The sequence below is a fragment of the Gossypium raimondii genome, chromosome 2 (genome assembly GCF_025698545.1).
Source record: "Gossypium raimondii isolate GPD5lz chromosome 2, ASM2569854v1, whole genome shotgun sequence".
Classification (NCBI taxonomy): Eukaryota; Viridiplantae; Streptophyta; class Magnoliopsida; order Malvales; family Malvaceae; genus Gossypium; species Gossypium raimondii.
In genome coordinates, this window is record NC_068566.1 from 45,421,626 (window position 1) to 45,440,510 (window position 18,885).

General features: G+C 31.3%; 1 protein-coding gene and 3 non-coding genes across 7 annotated transcripts; all 4 read left to right on the plus strand.

Annotated features, from left to right (window-relative positions):
- Positions 1 to 3,526: 3,526 nt before the first annotated feature.
- On the plus strand, positions 3,527 to 11,305 carry LOC105789126 (kinesin-like protein KIN-14J). Of its 4 annotated transcripts, XM_052627634.1 has the most exons (22): positions 3,527 to 3,878; positions 4,524 to 4,681; positions 4,762 to 4,919; positions 5,080 to 5,178; positions 5,724 to 5,927; positions 6,035 to 6,118; positions 6,286 to 6,363; positions 6,462 to 6,554; positions 6,649 to 6,678; positions 7,415 to 7,756; positions 7,833 to 7,914; positions 8,029 to 8,124; positions 8,194 to 8,373; positions 8,504 to 8,610; positions 8,703 to 8,881; positions 9,137 to 9,301; positions 9,383 to 9,636; positions 9,737 to 9,900; positions 10,140 to 10,374; positions 10,522 to 10,702; positions 10,801 to 10,913; positions 11,021 to 11,305. In XM_052627634.1, exons 2-22 carry the CDS (start codon positions 4,588 to 4,590, stop codon positions 11,086 to 11,088), a joined length of 3,006 nt encoding a protein of 1,001 aa, XP_052483594.1. In that variant the 5' UTR covers positions 3,527 to 3,878; positions 4,524 to 4,587; the 3' UTR covers positions 11,089 to 11,305. The 4 variants fall into 4 exon arrangements, with proteins under 4 accessions (XP_052483594.1, XP_012471820.1, XP_012471821.1 ...); XM_012616366.2 differs by having other exon boundaries at positions 3,528 to 3,878; positions 10,140 to 10,702; XM_012616367.2 differs by having other exon boundaries at positions 3,528 to 3,878; positions 4,524 to 4,669; positions 10,140 to 10,702.
- A 1,423-nt stretch (positions 11,306 to 12,728) lies between these two features.
- On the plus strand, positions 12,729 to 12,802 carry TRNAV-CAC (transfer RNA valine (anticodon CAC)). Its single transcript has one exon. It is a non-coding gene; the product is annotated as a tRNA-Val (tRNA).
- A 3,921-nt stretch (positions 12,803 to 16,723) lies between these two features.
- Positions 16,724 to 16,797, plus strand: TRNAV-CAC (transfer RNA valine (anticodon CAC)). The gene has a single exon. It is a non-coding gene; the product is annotated as a tRNA-Val (tRNA).
- A 1,137-nt stretch (positions 16,798 to 17,934) lies between these two features.
- On the plus strand, positions 17,935 to 18,006 carry TRNAD-GUC (transfer RNA aspartic acid (anticodon GUC)). Its single transcript has one exon. It is a non-coding gene; the product is annotated as a tRNA-Asp (tRNA).
- The last annotated feature ends 879 nt before the right edge of the window (positions 18,007 to 18,885 follow it).

Consider the following 18,885-nt stretch of genomic DNA (forward strand, 5'->3'; position numbering starts at 1 on the left):
ATATATTTATATTCAAACTGTTTATTTCCTATTTATTAAAATGCTAGTGATTACCTTTTAATTTTCTTAAAATTGGTTTAAAATTACGTTTCAATCATTTAATTTTTCAAAGTTATGTAATCGTTATTAATATTATAAATTTATTACATTTTAATTACTCGTTCATTAACTTTTATGACGTGACACATTGGTTAATAATTAATTTAGCATCCGAACTATAGCTAAAACATAAATTTGACACTTTTAACACTTGTCTCAACAATAATTCTAGACAAATTTAAAAATCTTAAAAAATAAAATATAAAAAATTTAAAAATTAATTAATTTATAATTTTTATTTTTTTAGAATTATTATTATGAAAAAAAAGTTAAAAGTAACTTTACTTTAATAGGATCAGACACGCCGATTGGACTGGTTGAATTGGAAATCAACTGAGAAACCAGTTTGGAGAAAGGCTTTAGATCGGTTGAGCTACGAACCAGTACGAATCAATTGAATCTGGCGAAAAAGTCTCGTTGAATCAATGGTTGAACTGGTATTTAATATTTTAAAATTTTAATGATTTCTTTAACCGATTCGTTTGGACTAGTTAGATCGACAAACTGATGGCTTGGCTAGTTCAACCACTGACCTAGTTCTAAAAACACTGGTTAAAAGTATCAAAATGATATTTTAGTTATGGTTTAAGGGGCAAATTAATTATTAACTCTTTGAATTAACATGCCACATCATTCCCTTAATAGAAGTTAACAGATGAATGACAAAAATATAAAAACTCGACAACATTAGTAACAATTATATGACTTTTGAAAGTTGAGAGTAATTAAAATGTAATTTTAAATAAAGTTTAAGAACTATTAGTGTAATTTACCCATTAATAATAGTTAAATTGGCCTTTATTTATTTATTTGTTTAAGTTGGCTTATATATATAAGTACAAACATAAAGGTTAAGCAAACCCTATTGTGTTGAAAAGATATTAGTGACAATGTCTTCCTTTGAGAAAAAAGAAAAGAAAAGAAAAACACTATTTTGTCTAGAAAATAAGAATGTTGATTATTTGATTGTGCTTAATACACAATTTAGTACAGTATAACATCTTTTTTAATATGGTATTTGTGTGTTTCCTATTTCAACGTGGTACCAGTATTTGATAAAAGTTATACATTTTGGTACTTGAAGTTAACAATGTTAAATTTTTAGTGTTTAATTCGGTATTAGAGTTGATTTGATTAAAATTCATAATTAGTTAATAATAGTAGCAACCCCAAAATCCGAATTAACTCATATCTGCCGGATTGTATTTGATAAATTAAATGTAAAATTAAACAAATTCACTGTTAATAGTAAGCTTATTCTATTAGTAAAATCATAAAAATTAAATATAATAATATTAAGTAAATCCTAAAACTTGAATTCAACACTAAAAATTAACATTAATACCTAAAAGACACCGCATTAAAAAAATGTTAAACTCAAATACTAAATTATATATTAAACCTTACGATTTTTATACTTTTCGAATTAACCCCAAAAAGGGGTAATTTTGTGGACCCAATTTGATATAATTAGAGAAATTTGTACCTAATGAAAATGGCAGGAAGTTGACATGACATCGAACTAATGTTTTAAGCTTATTTTCTGTCGTAATGGTGGACCAAATGTCAGTTAGTTGGCCATTGATTTGCGGCCGGCCTTTCCCAACTAATATTAAATTTGCTTTTATTTTTTATATTTCTAAATTTAGACCCAATTATTAATATTGTCAAAATTATTGATGTGGTATTTTAGAATAAAAAATGATGTTACCCTAAATTTTGAAATCTAAAATGTAGAAGATTAAATTCTTAAAAATAAAAATATATGGACTAAATTTTAAATTTACAAAAAATCTAAGGAGTTATGATAAATTTTGACCATCTATTTTAGTAACAATAATATTGAGTTAAATGCATTAAAAAATATATAATTCAATTGTGTTAATTTTTTTAATATTAATTTCATTATAGATTTTTATTTGCTTTTTTTCTTATATAATATTTAGAATTATCTATAGCTTCTCCCTAACTCTTAAATAGGAGGATAATGAGCTTCAGCGTACTCGAACGCACATCCTCCTATACTGACAACAATATCAATATCAATCGAACTAAAATTTAATCAACTTGTTTAATTTATTATTTTTCCAAAAAAAGAAGAAGTCGTGTTTATTTTTTATTTTTAGTTATGGTCGAGTACAATTGCTTTGCAAAGGCATTATGATTTTATGAACTCATATTATTATGAGGAGACAAACGATTGCTTCGAATTTAATCCTAATATTCTAGAGTCGTGTAAAGATGTTTATCATATTTTATTTTTATTAGTCATAGAAAATCTAATGAGTAATTAATTCATATGAATTGAGTGTTAGCTTGATTGGCATGAGTATTGTTATCAATATAGAAAGACGTGGGGTCGAGTGCATTGGAGTGCAGCATCCTTCTATTTAAGGGTTGAGGTGAGGCTATGGTATGATAAGAATCTATAATGAGATTGTTTTGGTATAAATAATAAGGCCTAGTAAGTATGTATACTTTATTTTTGGAATTATTTTTTAAATTTCAAAATTATTAGAACTTATTTTTTATACGAGTACAAAATTTTGTTTGACTGAATTTTAGTACAATTATTATTATTATTATTGTAACAATTAAGAATATATGAGTGTGAGCGTTTAAGTACATTATTCAACAACAAACATATATATTTCAATATTTTAAATATATAATACATATTCTATTTTATTAATCCACCTATGAAATTTAATATATAGTTTTAATAAGAAACTAAAGAATAAAAATATTTATCAACAAGTGATGGATGCAATGGTAAGGTGCATTGCATTCTTAATGAGTGAACTTTGGATACGATATTATTAGGAGGGTTAATATGAATTATAAAACGAACATTGAAAAAAAAGGAGTAAATTACATCCAAGGTCACTAAACTATTAGTAAATTTATGTTTTGGTCACTTAATTTTTAAAAGTTACAAAATGATCATTGAACTATTCAAAAATTTTCATTTCAGTTCTTAAGTTTTTTTTAAAAGTTCGGCTAACAAACTCTAAGCGATGATTCAACGGGTAGAAAAATATATATTAGATTTAAGTCGATTTAAGCTGTCAGTGCCGAAGATCGAAAAGAAAGTTGTTTAAGTAATGAAAAAGTAAACTGATTACTAATTTAGTGACAGTTAAAGAAAAAACCTTTGAAAGTATTCTGTTTGAACTATGAAGAAAAGATCTATCTAATCTACAGAACACCGTTACACCGTTGAGTCCGTTATTCTGTTCGTCTCTATTAAATATTAATATTTCAAATTAAAAATAAATAAAACGACAAAGAAAAACCCAAAAGCACGAAAGCGGGAACTTTACTCCAAAATCGCTGGGCCCAATCGAAAATCCAAAATTAAACAAAAACTAAAAACAAATTTTTTTTAAAAAAATGGTCCGATAAAAAGGAAAAATACAAACAAAGCCTTAAAAACCAAAAAACCTAACCAAAACTCGCTCTCGCACGTTCACTCGCTTTTTCTTGTTTTTCCATTTTCCAACGCTAATTCACTTTGTTTTGTTTTTCTTTCTTCTTTGCGGAGAACAGAAGGAGAAAAAGAGGAAGTAAAAAGATCGAGCGGTTCGTGATTTTGAAATCGCTTGATTTTTTTTTTCGACGGATCTGCTTCGAAATTTGGAAAATAAAATTTATATTTGGTTTCTAAGCATTGTATTTTTTCATCGGGAAAATTTGATTTTCTTTTTTGAGCTATGGAATTTGTAGATTGAGTTCTGTCTTTCGAGATCTTGATCTAGCCTTCTATTAGATTTCCTCAGGTTCGTGCTTTAACCTACATTTTGTTCTTACATTTTCTTTTTGAATTTTATTGTTGTGTTTGGATCTGTATGGGTTTTTTCGATTATTTTTAGTTCAGCTTTTAAATTTATTTAAGAAATTATACGGGGAATCGATAATGCAGCTTGATGTTTTGAATTTTGAATTTTTTTTGATTTTTTTTTTGGAATTTTGATTGTTTGGTTGCTGAGAAAACGTGAAGAGTGTAACTCCGAGCTCTTTTTTACTTTTTATTTTATTTTAAATTTTATTTTTTTTTCGACAATTGAACACTCTTAGTTTCTGGTTAGCAGAGTGATTTTATTAAGTGTAAGATACGAAAAGAATCTCCGTTCTTTCTTTTTCTCTCTCTCTCTTATCTCTTTCAGTTTTCGCTTGTGTCCAAAAAAGAAGAAAAAAAAGGGCTTTATGCTTAACACCAGTAATGCCTTTTCTTTCTCCTAGTTTCCCTCTAAAATGTGAGCTAAATTCGTTGAAAAATCGGTTTTTATTTAAAATTATAATGAAGTTGCAAACTAGTATGACAAAATTTGTGCCTTTACTTTCTGTATTTAGCTCTGAATAGATAATTAATGATATATATATCAAAATTTTCACTAAGATAAATATTGTTATCCCCTTTGCAGGACTGAGTCCTATGTTATCTGAAAGATAGATTTCAAAGAAGTCAGCTTCGACATTCAGCTAATAATGCATATGAAGGAAAGCGGTCCAGCTAATGGCTTGCATGGAACTCATAATGTAGATATTGAACAAATGGGAAGTTTTGAAGGTGTGATTCGACGTAAAGTAATAACATTTTTTAGCTCTTTCAGTGTTTTTAATCATCTTCCACTCTTGAACTTGGAGCCTTGATTTTACTAGGTGACTGGCTGTCTTCTTTGGTGGACTGGTTAAATGCAATATTTCCTGATTTAAGGTTGCCACTGGATATGACAGAAGACGAGCTGAGAGGGTGTCTGATTGATGGAACTATTTTTTGTACCATTTTGAACAAGCTGCATCCTGGTTCTGTTGAAATGGTTTGATCAATCATTTGTTAATACTTTGTTTGCTGAGTTATTATTATTATTATTATTATTTTAGTTCACTTTTCTTTTTTTAAGACTTAATTTTAAATGTTTTTATCTTGTTCTGGACGTTCTACTTCACCATTTGAGCATGTTTCTTCTCTAACTTCAGGATGGTGATTCTGATTGTGGTCTTGCAAATGTCAAGAAATTTCTGATTGCTATGGATGAAATGGGGCTGCCCAGCTTTGAATTGTCTGATATTGAGCAGGTATCAGTTGATTTGAAGAAGCTTTTTCTTTGAGCAATGTTCTATTCTGGGTGCCAAATATTTAAGGTTGGATTAAAGTGAAAACATTTTTCTACTAATTGATCTTGAAACAAAAACTATTTGCCTACAAAATTGATCTTAGCTTGTGCATGATGAGGAGTAAGCTATGGCTGGCTCAGTTTTGGGTGTATGGGTTTGGTATATACCTGATAAAATGAACTTTGGACTCTCATGTTTAGTTGTACGTCTATCTCAGTCAAAAGAATTTGTCTTGGGATGTAAACTCCTCTTTCAAGCCCTTTTGATCTTAACTTTGGGATGGTTCTTGATCTGAGTGGAGGCTTCTCCCCCCCTCCCCCTGATGGATTGATCATTTGATCATGGAATGAAACCTCTATCTGGTTAATGGTGTATGATGAACTACCTTTTTTCTTTTGGGACAAAATGAATTACCCTAGTCGGTTGGGTTCAAGTTGCAAGTTAGCATTCCATTGCTGTTTTTCTTTTCTTTCTACCTTTTGGTTAATAATTTGGGACATATGCAGGGCCATATGATGCCGGTTTTAGAGTGCCTTAAGACACTTAGATCATGTTTCAATCCTAATGATGAGGCCAATAGCTTCCAACATCCTTCCAGAAAGAGATGGGATATTTCTGGTGAATTCGAGAGCATCCAAATGAAGCAAGGATGTTATGCTGATCTTTCTGATGCAACAGTTTTGGAATTATTGAAATCAAGCAGTTTAGATGTAAGATTCTGAACTCTTTCCATACATGTGTCTGTATCTATTACGTACTCAAGATTCTGATAGCAACTTTTTGGTTAATGCATTCTTATGCACCTTCCTTTTTGCAGAACGTCTCAACTCAATCACTATTCAGTATAATTTACAAGATTATGGATGAAAGTATTGAAAGAAAGAAAGGAGATGTACCTCATGTATGCCATCAGGAGTACATACATTTGCTGTATTTCCTTAGCATTCATGGATGTTTTTAGTTTTGTCTCTTTTCTGAGACTGGTAGTCATGCATCTGTCGTGCTATATATATATTTTTTGATACCGTTTTTTAATTTGTGGTTTTCTATTGTTTCCTTTTTGCTCAGCGTGTCGCATGCCTGTTGAGAAAGATTGTAGAAGAGATCGAATGGCGAGTTTCAACTAGGGCAAGAAATTTAAAAAATGTAAATTGCTTCGGAACTTTCTATTTCCTCTCTCTAAGAGATTGTTTTCTCATGTGCGGTGCATGGATAATGAATATTTGTATTTTGTGATCCTGAAGCAAAACAAACTTTTTAGGGCACAGGAGGAAAAGTATCAATCAAGGATAAGAGCACTTGAGACCCTTGCAAAGGGAACCATGGAGGAAAATATGGTACTTGACTAACAGTTTAGGGCATGTGCCTTAGTTCTTTTTGCCTTTAGTTCTCCCTGTCTCAATAATCCTGGATTTGTTTTGCTTCCTGTAGGTTGTTCTAAAGAATCTACAACATATAAAGGTGCAATTCTTAATGTTTTCCCTCTTAATTCATTGTTGATTTTTAAAATTTTACCATGTTGTTTTAGTTCTGTGCCTTTGGTTTTCCGAAGACTCTCATTGACATATTGTTCTCTGGGTTTCACATCTTTTAATAATTGCTTCATCCATAATGCTTCATCCATAAATTTGAAACTGAAGGACTATATCTATTTCTGTGAATTGCTTAACTTATATTTACTAGTTAAGTTTAAACTGCAAGAAGGATACAGTATATTTATATGTACTTTTGCATGTATTTCCATTTATATCTTGTATGAAATTCAACTAGTGTACTGACAGAAGCGACTTTGAGATTTGAATTTTCTTTTGAAGGAAAAGCCATTTAATTTCAGAAGAAAATTTTAAAGGATGGTTTAACTTTGTATTACTTAGTTTAAAATGCTTATATTAAGTTTGCAGATCTGATATTAGTCTCCTTTTTACGTACTTGCACTGCCTGCAATGCTTTTATGTTAGTTTAACTAGTTTGGGATCGGAACTTTTCACTAGAATTTGGATAGTAGATAATCTGATCCCTGTTGTGTTGTGAACTCAAGCTAAGATTGACATGGCTAATCAATGAGGCTATTCTTTTTTCCCGTTGTAAGTCTTAATACCAGGCGACTATGTGGTGTTATGCAAAGATTTATCTCTTTGCCATATTTTGTTGCTTGATAGTCTAATATAATTGCTTTGTTATTTCATGAGAATTGCAGTTTGAAAAGAGCAAACTGGAGGAGAAGGGTAAAGTTGAAGAGCAGGATGTGCTTCAGCTTAAGAAGGAGAAGGTTCAGAAAGACCTTGAGATTTCTAGGCTAAAAGAGGAACTAGAGAGCAGCAAAAAGATGCATGAAATACAGTGTCTCCAACTGGAAGCCCAGGCTGAGGATAATAAAGTATTGTTAGAAAAGAAGTTAAAAGAAGTCGAGTATCTTTTAAGTGACTCCAGGAAGAAAGTGGACGAGCTTCAGTCATTTTCTGAATCTAAACAAAAGAGATGGAAAGATAGGGAGCGCAGTTATCAGAGCTTCATTGATCAGCAATTTCGGGCTTTGAAGGTTTGTTGTGTTTGTGATGTTTCTATGATAGGATATTGATACATGGTCCTATAACATGAAGTTTTACACTGTTTAGGAATTGAGGGACGCTTCAAAATCTGTCAAACGTGAGGTTCTAAAGACTAAAAAGAGCTACTCAGAGGATCTAAATTTCTTAGGTAGTGTTGGTTATTCTTGCTGTTTGTTTTGTTTGTTTGGCTTGGTCTGCTCATTTCCTTATATTTTGGGATGTGAGCAATTCCTCATTGTGTATACCCTTTTTCCTCGAGTAGGAATCAAGCTTAAAGGAGTGGTAGATGCTGCTGAAAATTATCATTTGGTTCTTTCTGAAAACCGTAGATTGTACAATGAGGTTCAGGATTTGAAAGGTACATTGTATATCTTAGTTTGTTCGGGTTTCTTTGCCAAGTAGCTTAAACTACTTCTTATTTGTGCAGGAAATATTAGAGTCTATTGTAGGATAAGGCCATTCCTTCCAGGGCAAAGTAAAAAACAAACAGCAATAGAATATGTTGGTGAGAATGGTGAATTGGTTGTTTCGAATCCCTCAAAATTAGGGAAGGACACTCATAGGCTCTTCAAGTTTAACAAGGTTTTTAGTCCAGCAGCTACCCAAGGTTCTAAAATTTCTTAACTCAGTTCATTTGATAATGAAACTCATCTCTTAATTTAATGCTATATAGTTATAGCCACACTTTTCATGACTGCTGCTTGTATATCACATATTTCAATGTGATATGTCTGCAGAGGAGGTATTTTTGGACACCCAACCATTGATTCGATCTGTTCTTGACGGATACAATGTTTGCATATTTGCTTATGGTCAAACTGGCTCAGGAAAAACTTATACTATGGTGAGCTGCCTGCTAATATTTTTCCATTTGAAATATATAGATTATTTTAAACTTGTTGGCTATGTCTTATGCGTGTTTATTCTTCTTTCCAGAGTGGACCTAATTTGTCTTCTAAAGAAGACTGGGGAGTCAACTATAGAGCATTGAATGATCTTTTTCAAATCTCTCAAAGCAGGAAGAGCTCCATTATATATGAAGTTGGTGTGCAAATGGTTGAGATATATAATGAACAAGTTCGTGATCTGCTTGTTATTGACAGTTCTCAGAGAAGATATCCTTTATTTTAATCTTTTTAATTTCATTTCTTATGTTTCTTGAATCTGGTCTGAAATTTGGCTCTATAACTTATGTTCTATTGCTATTGTTCCTTATCCTTGGTTCTATACAATACCTTACGTTACCCTATTGGTTTAAGAATTTGCAATACTCATTATAATTTTGTGTTTGGTCTAATGGTTATATTTTATTCCTTGTGATTCTTTTTCCTGCCGTTAAAGATGTTATTTGTTTCCTTTGACTTGCACACACTTGGGATTTGGAGCACCACCCAACCAAATGGGTTAGCTGTCCCTGAAGCAAGCATGCATTCTGTAAAATCAACCACAGATGTTCTGGAATTGATGAATATCGGTTTAATGAATAGGGCTGTTGGTGCTACCGCCCTAAATGAGAGGAGTAGCAGATCCCACAGGTTATATTTTACTCTGTATGTAACTTGTTATTTGGAGAATTTGAGTTTTGCATCTAATGGGTTTCAGTAAATTATGTGCAGCATTCTCACCGTTCATGTTCGTGGCACGGACATAAAAACTAATGCTGTTTTGCGCGGTAGTCTACATTTGGTGGATCTTGCTGGCAGTGAACGGGTAGATCGTTCTGAAGCAACTGGAGATAGGCTTAGGGAGGCACAACATATAAACAAATCCCTGTCAGCTCTAGGAGATGTAATTTTTGCTCTGGCACAAAAGAATTCTCATGTCCCTTATAGAAACAGCAAACTGACTCAAGTTCTCCAGAGTTCTCTGGGTACTTTTTACTGTTCAGATTTTAATTTGCTATTTCACGGTCATGCCCATTAGATTCTACATACCTTAAAAGCCTATTTATTTGCACTTACTGATTGTAGGTGGCCAGGCGAAAACCCTTATGTTTGTGCAGCTTAATCCTGATGTAGAATCATACGCTGAAACCATAAGTACTTTGAAGTTTGCCGAAAGAGTTTCTGGTGTTGAGTTAGGTGCTGCACGGACTAACAGAGAAGGAAGAGATATCAGAGAACTTATGGAACAAGTATCCTTTTCTCTTCCTCTACTCATTTTCCCTTTTCTTCGAGTTAATGTAGCATAGCTGTTGAAACCAATAGTTGATTGTTTGAAAATGGTTACCTTATTTCTCTGGGGACAGAGAAAGCAGAGTTATAGTCCAATGTTGGACCATGAAAATCTTCACTTTCATTAATGAGCCTATCAACTGGCATCGTTGCAACGGTGTAATCTCGTTCACTTATAATCTTCTATTTGATCTTATAGGTTTCATCGCTCAAAGAAACCATCACAAAGAAAGATCAGGAGATTGAGCGTTTGCAACTGCTTAAGGGTAATGGCAATGGTACTAAGCGTGGTATGAGCTCACTGAGGTACGAGTCTTCCTCTCCTAGGGGACGCTCCAGTGGGACTCCTCGACAAAGCCTGGGCCTCTCAAGACGGCCAAGCTTGGGAAGTTTTGAGAAAGCAGATGTTGATGCTGACATTTTCTCAGCTAATGGTGATAAGCATTCTGAATCTGGCTCTCATTGGTCAATTGATGAATCCAGGCATCAAAATGAATCACTTGCGCATACAAACATGATAGGAAGAGATTTGGGTCCGAATCTTACTGACGATATTGAACTGTTGGGATTCGGAAATGCAGATTCAGAGGAGAGATTAAGTGATATATCTGATGGTGATCTATCAATGGGGGCTACAGATACTGATGGCTCAATCTGTAGTGCCGTGGAGTTTACTCTTTTCCCGGAAGTTTCAAAACCTGCTGATAAACCAGAGAACGTTGAGAAAGCAAGCAAATCTGAAAAATCTGATAATATTGGGAAGTAAGTATACTTTAACTCCTACGGCTTTTATTTTTCACTGCAATATCTGATAACTTGATTAATTTGACTTACTCCGGTCGGCTCCTGTTCAAAAATAGGTCTATCGCCCCATCACTCCCGTCTAAGCTTCCAAAGCTATCTCAGAAAGTGTTGCAAACAAAACCTACTGCTCGATTGTCACTGTCCCGGAGCACCTCCAAGATCCCATCGAGTACGTAATTATTATATACTGTTCCTATGATCAAACTGTTTTGAATTTTGATCATTGTCTCCTCACTCTTTCGTTTTTCATTGGAATGTGTATATATATATCATCAGGTTCTAAGAAAATAACTGCTGCAACCACTAGCAATTCTTCGATTAAGCCCCCAAAACGACGGCCGTGATCTGAAACTATGTTTTTAGATGGTAGAAGATCTTTGACTTAAAGTTTAGTTTGTAATTTATATCGAAAACTTCACTATGTTTATTGTCTGTAGGTTGTTTCTTCCTTCCATTTATCTTATTGGAAGGGGGCCAATGTTAGCGAAACTGTTCACTTGTAATATACTTACTAAAAAAAAAGGGTGTTATATCAGCCCCTCCACTTGGGTTCTCGTCAAACTGCTACTCTATCTATGCATTTTTTATTGATATATATAGGATAATTATTTGATACATTGTGTATTAAATAATAATCCATATATGTACATTGCAGGTCACACAATTATGTTTAACCTTTTTTTTTTGGTCTAAAGTTATAATATAGTCACTTAATTAATCACATATTTTTGTTATATTTTTTATAATAGTAAGATCACGTGGCAATTCTAAAATTGACATGATAAGTTTAGCCTAGTAAGATTTATACATGATGTCTAGGGGTATAATCGAGCCGAGCCTGAATATTGTCAAGCTTGAGCTTGATACTTAGTTTGAGCTCAATCCAACTTTTATTTTTAAGCTAGAGTTTGGTTTGAGATATAATTGAGCTACTTGAGCTCGAGTTCGATTAAGCTCGTTTACCAATTTTTGCACTCAAGCTTGCTTTGATAATTAAGCTTATGGTTAATAGTATATATCAAGGATAATAATATAATTTGGTAATATGAAAATATGAAGAGCTTGATAAGGCTCATGAGTTGTTCAAGTAAAGTACTACGAAGCTCGAATTTGGCTTGATCGAGAGCTCAAGTTCAACTCGATATTATTGAATTGAATTTGAATAATTTTCAAATTAAATTTGAGTAATTTGCAAACACAAATATCTCATTTTCAATTTGGACTATTTGAAAAATAATTTATATATTAATTTAATCAGGATTCTAATGAGCATGCGTGAAAATCTCTTCTTAGTTTACAGCTTACACCTTCCAAAAATACCAATACCATTCATTCAACTCATACTTTGAGAATTTGAAGCTCTATGGCAAATGCAATAGTGACCTAGTTTTGGCAAAATGCCAATTTAAGAATGTTTCTTAAAAGTGCTTTTGGGACAAAAAGTACTTTTAGGACAAAAATATTTTTAAACAAGCTGTTTTTTCAGAGAAAAAATGTTTCGTTTAAACTAAAAATTGGCCTAAAAGCACTTTTTTCAGAAATTGAAAATTTTAGTTTATTCTTGAAAGCACTTTTGAAAAGCATTCCTAAACTAAGCTTAAGCACTTTTGGTTCGATAATTAAGACGACGACCATTGCAACTGTTCGATATTAGTCCCAACAGCGTAAGCAAGAATGGGGTTAAGCCCACTTTCATTAGGCTGGCCCATAAACAACACATACCAAAATAAATCTCATGTTAGCATGAAGTGCAATTGGATTGTCATGTGATTTGTCACATCAACTTCATAAAGAAACTAATATTTTAATTAGTATTTTTGTTAAAGAAATGCGATTTGAAAAATTTTGAAAGATTAATGGCCAAATTGATAGAAAATGTAAATGTTGAGGGTTAAAATTATCATCATGCCATTTAATTATTGTTAATGTTGATAGCTTTTCGCGTCATACTATAAATAAGTAAAACAAACGACTCATCATCAGTGTCTGGGTGGTGTAGTTGGTTATCACGCTAGTCTCACACACTAGAGGTCCCCGGTTCGAACCCGGGCTCAGACATTTTTTTAATTTTCCTCGGCTTGGCTTATCTATCTCAACTTTTTTAAAGTGCTGTTTAAATATGAGAGAAAATTATTCTTTTTTCTTTTTGAAACAGAGGGAAAAACTTATTAAGACTAAAAAGAAATAGAAATTGTATATTAAATTTATTAATTTTTTAGTATATTTATGGTATAATACTTATTCATTTCATTTATTCTAAAAAATTTATGAAGTCAACCTAGTCAGGGAAAGCAACAGAGTAAAATACAAACTGCATAATTCTTAAAAAAAAAATAAAAAATCCTATAATCGATTGATGATGGAAATTTGAGGAATGAATTTGGGAAGTTGCTAAATTTCCCAAAAAAAAAGCAACCAAAATTCCAAAATTATAAATTTATATTTGTTTTTTTTCTTTTTTCTTTTTATTTATAAATATTTACGTATGGAACCAACCTAGTAACATTATTTATAGCAACATAATGGTTCTCTCTCTCTCACTCACACACAACACTGATTTAGCCAAAGAAAAGCCATTGAAATTAAAAAAGAAAAGAAAATCCCCATGGAAGCTTCTTTGAAATTGGTTGTTTTCTTCACTCTTTTTCTGGCATCTGGTAAGTAATTCAACAAGCAATCAATACAATATACATGCAGATGTGTTTTGGGTTTGTTAAATTTTTTATAGATTCATAAGTCAATGGTTACATTAATAGATTCGATATTGTCTTATTATTATGGTTTTATCTCCCATCTTTACAATAGAGTTCTGCAAGACCAATTTTGCAGTACTCTTACTTTGTGGACTTGTCAGCATTGGATAAAGATCGGAGATAAAATTTCGATAAATATATATATATATATATATATACACATTGGTATCGATATGATTTGATGTTTTATTCTAGCACCTGGGGTTTGTTTGAAAAAGAAACATTTACTAAAGTGTTGGTGTTGTTGTTGGAATGTATGCTGTTCTCGGATGCTGCAACGATGATCGAAGGTCAACAAAAGAAGCTGAAATGCAAAACCAAAGAGGATTGTGTGAGGCAGTGCACTACTACGTACCTTTCATGTTTGTACTCCTGCTGGTTATTGTGCATGTGCCGGCAGCAATCCTAATTGCTGTTAAGGACCTATAAGTTTTTACTCTATTTCATCCACATCCAATTTTATTAATAAGTTTGGAATTTTCTGGGAAATAATGTATTGTTGTTCGACGTTTTCAATGAAGTAAGTATCTACGATTATAATGTTTCTATGGTTTTCTTAATTACGAGATTAATCTCAAAATTATACATGAATTATGGTTTAATGTATGATTATATACATAAACTTTGATTTTATGCAATTTCATAATTAAAATTAAAAAAAGTTACATTAATATATTTATATTAATCTAACTTGTTGCATGTCAATATGTTTGGTCAGTTACAATTGACATTGCAATTGGTAGTGAGAATATTGTAGTACTTTTAAGTTGACTATTTTTGAGACTAGCAAAATTAGGATATTGATCGGTAAAAGTACTCTTCGAGTTAGATTGCATTTTATCTCTTTTATTAAAAAAATGGATAAATTAGATCAAATAGCAAATTGATTTTTTTTGTTAAAAATTTCTTTCATTTGTATTGTTAAAACTAGCGTGATTGATGAAATAACCAAACAGTAACAAGTGGCGTGCCGGGTGTGCCTTATGCTGATGCATAAAGATCAATTTTTAAAAGTAGAAATGGATGAAAATTTTAACATGATGATAGATTTGCTCTTTGACCTAATGTATAGAGACTAATTTACTCATTTTTTAGTAGAAGGGACAAAATGTTATCTGATTCCTAATATAAGAATCTCTATAGTAGTTTAAAAGATATGGACCGATTTGAGAGCTAAATTGAAGTGATGTCGTAAACTTTTATACATTGAAGCTTCAATGGACCTTGGAATATAAAGATTAGAGAGTGTGCAATTTGGTTCATTGTGGAGAACTTATTTGAGTGCAACTACAATGTATTAAATTGGAAATACTTATTTGGGTGAGAGCATTCATTGTGAAAGTGCGAGAGGCTACAACAATATGCAAGGAGCGGTTGAGATTATATGATAGCTTGTACAAACAATATGTAGTGGATTTTTCACTAAGCATGGCATAATATACGTTACTAAGGGTGAGTTTGGATGGGCGGTGCGTTTACCTGCGGTTAGTGTAAAAACAGCGGTAGCGGTGAGATTAGATACTGTAGCAACACTGTAGCGTGAGACAAAAAGTAAGCTAAATGCACCGCACCACACCCAATCGCCCATCCAAACCCACCCTAAATCGAATTACGTAATCATATTCGTGTGTTTGATTATTTTTATTGCATTCACATGTTTCTTATTAAGTTACAACGATTTCAATATGATTTACTAAACAATTTAGTAAAAATGTGATAATAATTTTCGAAATTACCCTTGTAAAATAAAATATAAAATATATTAATTTTAACATTTTCAATAATATTTATTATTAACAAACATATAATTTAAAATAAATTTAATACTCTATTTATCATAAAATATATTAAAATTTGGACAATAATATTAAAATAATTTGATATGAAAATTTATTTCTTCTTTTAATGGAAAAAGTATTTCATAAAGCATTTGGCATTTGAATCGCAAGAATTATGATTGAGACCATGTTATTGTTTCGAGTTTTTCATTTTAATTAGGCATAATATTAAATTTAGTCTTTAATATTTTTATTTTATTAATTTAACTTTTATTTTTAAAAAATTAAATTAAATTTAGCCATAATATTAAAAAACAATTAAATTTTGTCCATCAATATTTTAATAAAATACTAATTAAAATATTAAAATTTTAAAATAACATTCGCATGGCAATTAACATGTACTTTGTGTTAATATTTTAAATTTTATAATTCTTTTATATATTTTTTATTTTTTATATAAATTATTGGTTGGTGTAGCATATACGATAAATAGTCTCATGTTAGTATGAAGTGTATTTGGGCTGCCCACGGGATGCCACACCAACTTCATTAAAAAATGGATAAACTACACCTAGGGTCACAAAACTATTAGTAAATTAACGTTTTGGTCACTCAACTTCAAAATGTTACAAATGATCATTGAACTATTTAAAAGTTTTCCTTTAAGTTATTGGGTAGTTAAATTTGATGCTTTATGGCTTTCTCTATTCGCGTTGCCTGGATCAATCAAAAGCTCTTTTTCTCCTTCTCTTCTACATTTCAGTTTTTCTCATGAAATAACTTTGGACGACACAAATCTGCAAACTAAAATTCAAACAACTTCTTTTTTTTCTGATCTCCAGTACTAGCCATCAAATTGACTTGGATCTAAGGTATATTCTTTTACTCGTTGATGGGTGCTGATCCATCGTATCGATTGTCGAATCATCACTTGAATCCCGCTTGCAAAACTTCAAAAAAAAAAAAACCTTAACAACCTAGTGGCTTAAATAAAAACTTTGAAATAGTTCAGTGACTATTTTGTAACTTTTTAAAGTTTAGTGACTAAAACATAAATTTACTAATAGTTTAGCAATCTTGGGTGTAGTTTACCCTTAAAATACTAATATTTTAGTTAGTATTTCCATTAAAGAAAAATAATTTGATATTTTTTAAAAGGTTAATGGTCAAATTTAATTCAAAAAAGAATAATTCTATAATAGCTAAATTGACCAAAAGTGTATACGTGAGGTATAATAGCCAAATTGACTGAAAGTGTATACGTGAGGTCCACTAAAGAAAAGCAATTGGACACTTTTTGAAAGATTAATTGGTCAAATTTAGCTCAAAAAAGAATAATAATATTATAATAGCTAAATTGACCGAAAGCGTATACATGAGGGCTAAATTTATCAATATCCCTGCATTAATAGCTTTTCATGTAATACTGATGGCTTAATAACAACGTCTGGGTGGTGTAGTTGGTTATCACGCTAGTCTCACACACTAGAGGTCCCCGGTTCGAACCCGGGCTCAGACAATTCTTTTTATTTTCTTAAATAACTAATGAACCTTTTCCTCTTTGGCCTAAATTTTCTTACAAACTCGAAATTTTTTTTAAGGGTAAACTAGTAAAATAGTCACTTTTGTTTTTCTCAGTTGACATTTTAGTTATTTATGTTTGAAATATTATATTTGAGTCGCTTACATTATCGTGTTGTAACATTTTAATCACTGGGCCATTAATTGTTATTAACGGTGTAATGGTAAGTTGGCGTGACACGTTAAATCATCATTTCAAATGAAATTTTAGGTTAAATTCTACAAATGATCCCTATATATATTTTTATTTTGAGCAGTTTAATTTTTACTTTTATGTTTTTTTAACTTTCTTTTTTTCTTCCTTTATTTTCCATTATCTTTTGGTTCTCCCTCTATTTTCCTCCCTTCTTCAATTCTTTTAACATAGTTTTTTATGTTCTCCATTTGTTAAAACTAGTCCACAAGCTTGCCTCATTCAAAAAAATTAAATTGTTTTAAAAATAAAAGTATAGGGACTAATTTTAACAAATAGAAAATATAGAAAATTACGTTAAAAGAAATGGAGAATGGAGGAAAATAGAGGGAGAAGCAGAAGAGAATAACTAGTGAGTAGAAGTCTTGTTTAAATATGAGAGAAAAACTTTTTTTTTTTTGGTGAATTACAATAGGAGGGTAAAGCCCTAACAGTAATGGGACTAGCGTGATTCAAACCTAGGCTACATCTGGACAGTGAACACCTAAGGCTAAAAAAAATTAGAATTTGCATATTAAGATTTTTAGTATATTTATGAGCTAATAATTATTCATTTCATTATTGTGAAGTCAACCTAATAATGTAAGTAAACAGAGTAAAAGAAAATCCCCATAATTATAGAAAAAATCCTACAATCCAAGAGATTATGGAAATTTGAGGAATACTTTTGGGAAGTTCTCAAATTTCCCAAACCAGCAATAAAAATTTCCAAATATTAATTTTAACATTTTCAATAATATTTATTATTAACAAACACATAATTTAATACTTTATTTAACATAAAAAATACTAAATAAGGGGAAAAAGCAGAATAAATTATTAAGAGATTAGGTTGTTGTACTTTTATATACTTTTTAATAAATTAGTAAACTCATCAACGAAGTCGTTGTAGTATAGTGGTGAGTATTCCCGCCTGTCACGCGGGTGACCCGGGTTCGATCCCCGGCAACGGCGTTTTTTTTGCAATTTCCTTTACTTTCAGTTTTCACCATCATACTTCAGTGGTTAAATTCTGCTAGTACTCTCTGTACTTCACGAACATTGTGGATTTAATCCCTACACTTTAATTCGGCCATTATTAGTCCCTGTACTTTGCGAAAACTACACTTGAAATGATTATGGAAAATTGAGGAATGAGTTTGGGAAGTTTGTAAATTTTCCAAAACAGCAATAAAAATTTCTAAACTTATATTTGTTTTCCTTTTTTTTTTTTTGTAAATATTTACATATGGAGCCAACCTACCAACAATATTTATAGAAAAAGAGTACTGTCACTAACACACACACACACACAACACTCATTTACTCAAAGAAAATCCATTGAAATTAAAAAGGAAAAAATAAATTCCCATGGAGGCTTCTTTGAAATTAGTTGTTTTCTTCACTCTTTTGCTGTCATCTGGTAAGTCTTTCTATAAGCAATCAATACAAATATATATATTAGGGATATCAAAGTGTAATTTGACCATTGACTCAATTATAATTTTATAAAATATAAAAGGACCAATGTGATATTTTTCATTTTAAGGCCCTGGCTCTGCCAGCCCCCTTCAGACTGCCCCAATAAATTGTTGATGTATATTAATAAATTTGGTATGGTCTCCTATTAAGGTTTTGTTTTCATCTCTATTGAAAGTATTGCGAGCCTATCAGTATTAAAAAAAAGATGGGAAATAAAAACTCCATCGGAAGACAAAACAAATTTGCCCGTGAAGCTTCATTTTGTAAACTTATAAGACTCTCGATAGAATCAAGGCACATCAATATATATATATATATATATATATATATATATATTTCGGCATCGTTATATTTTGATGTATTATTCTATTA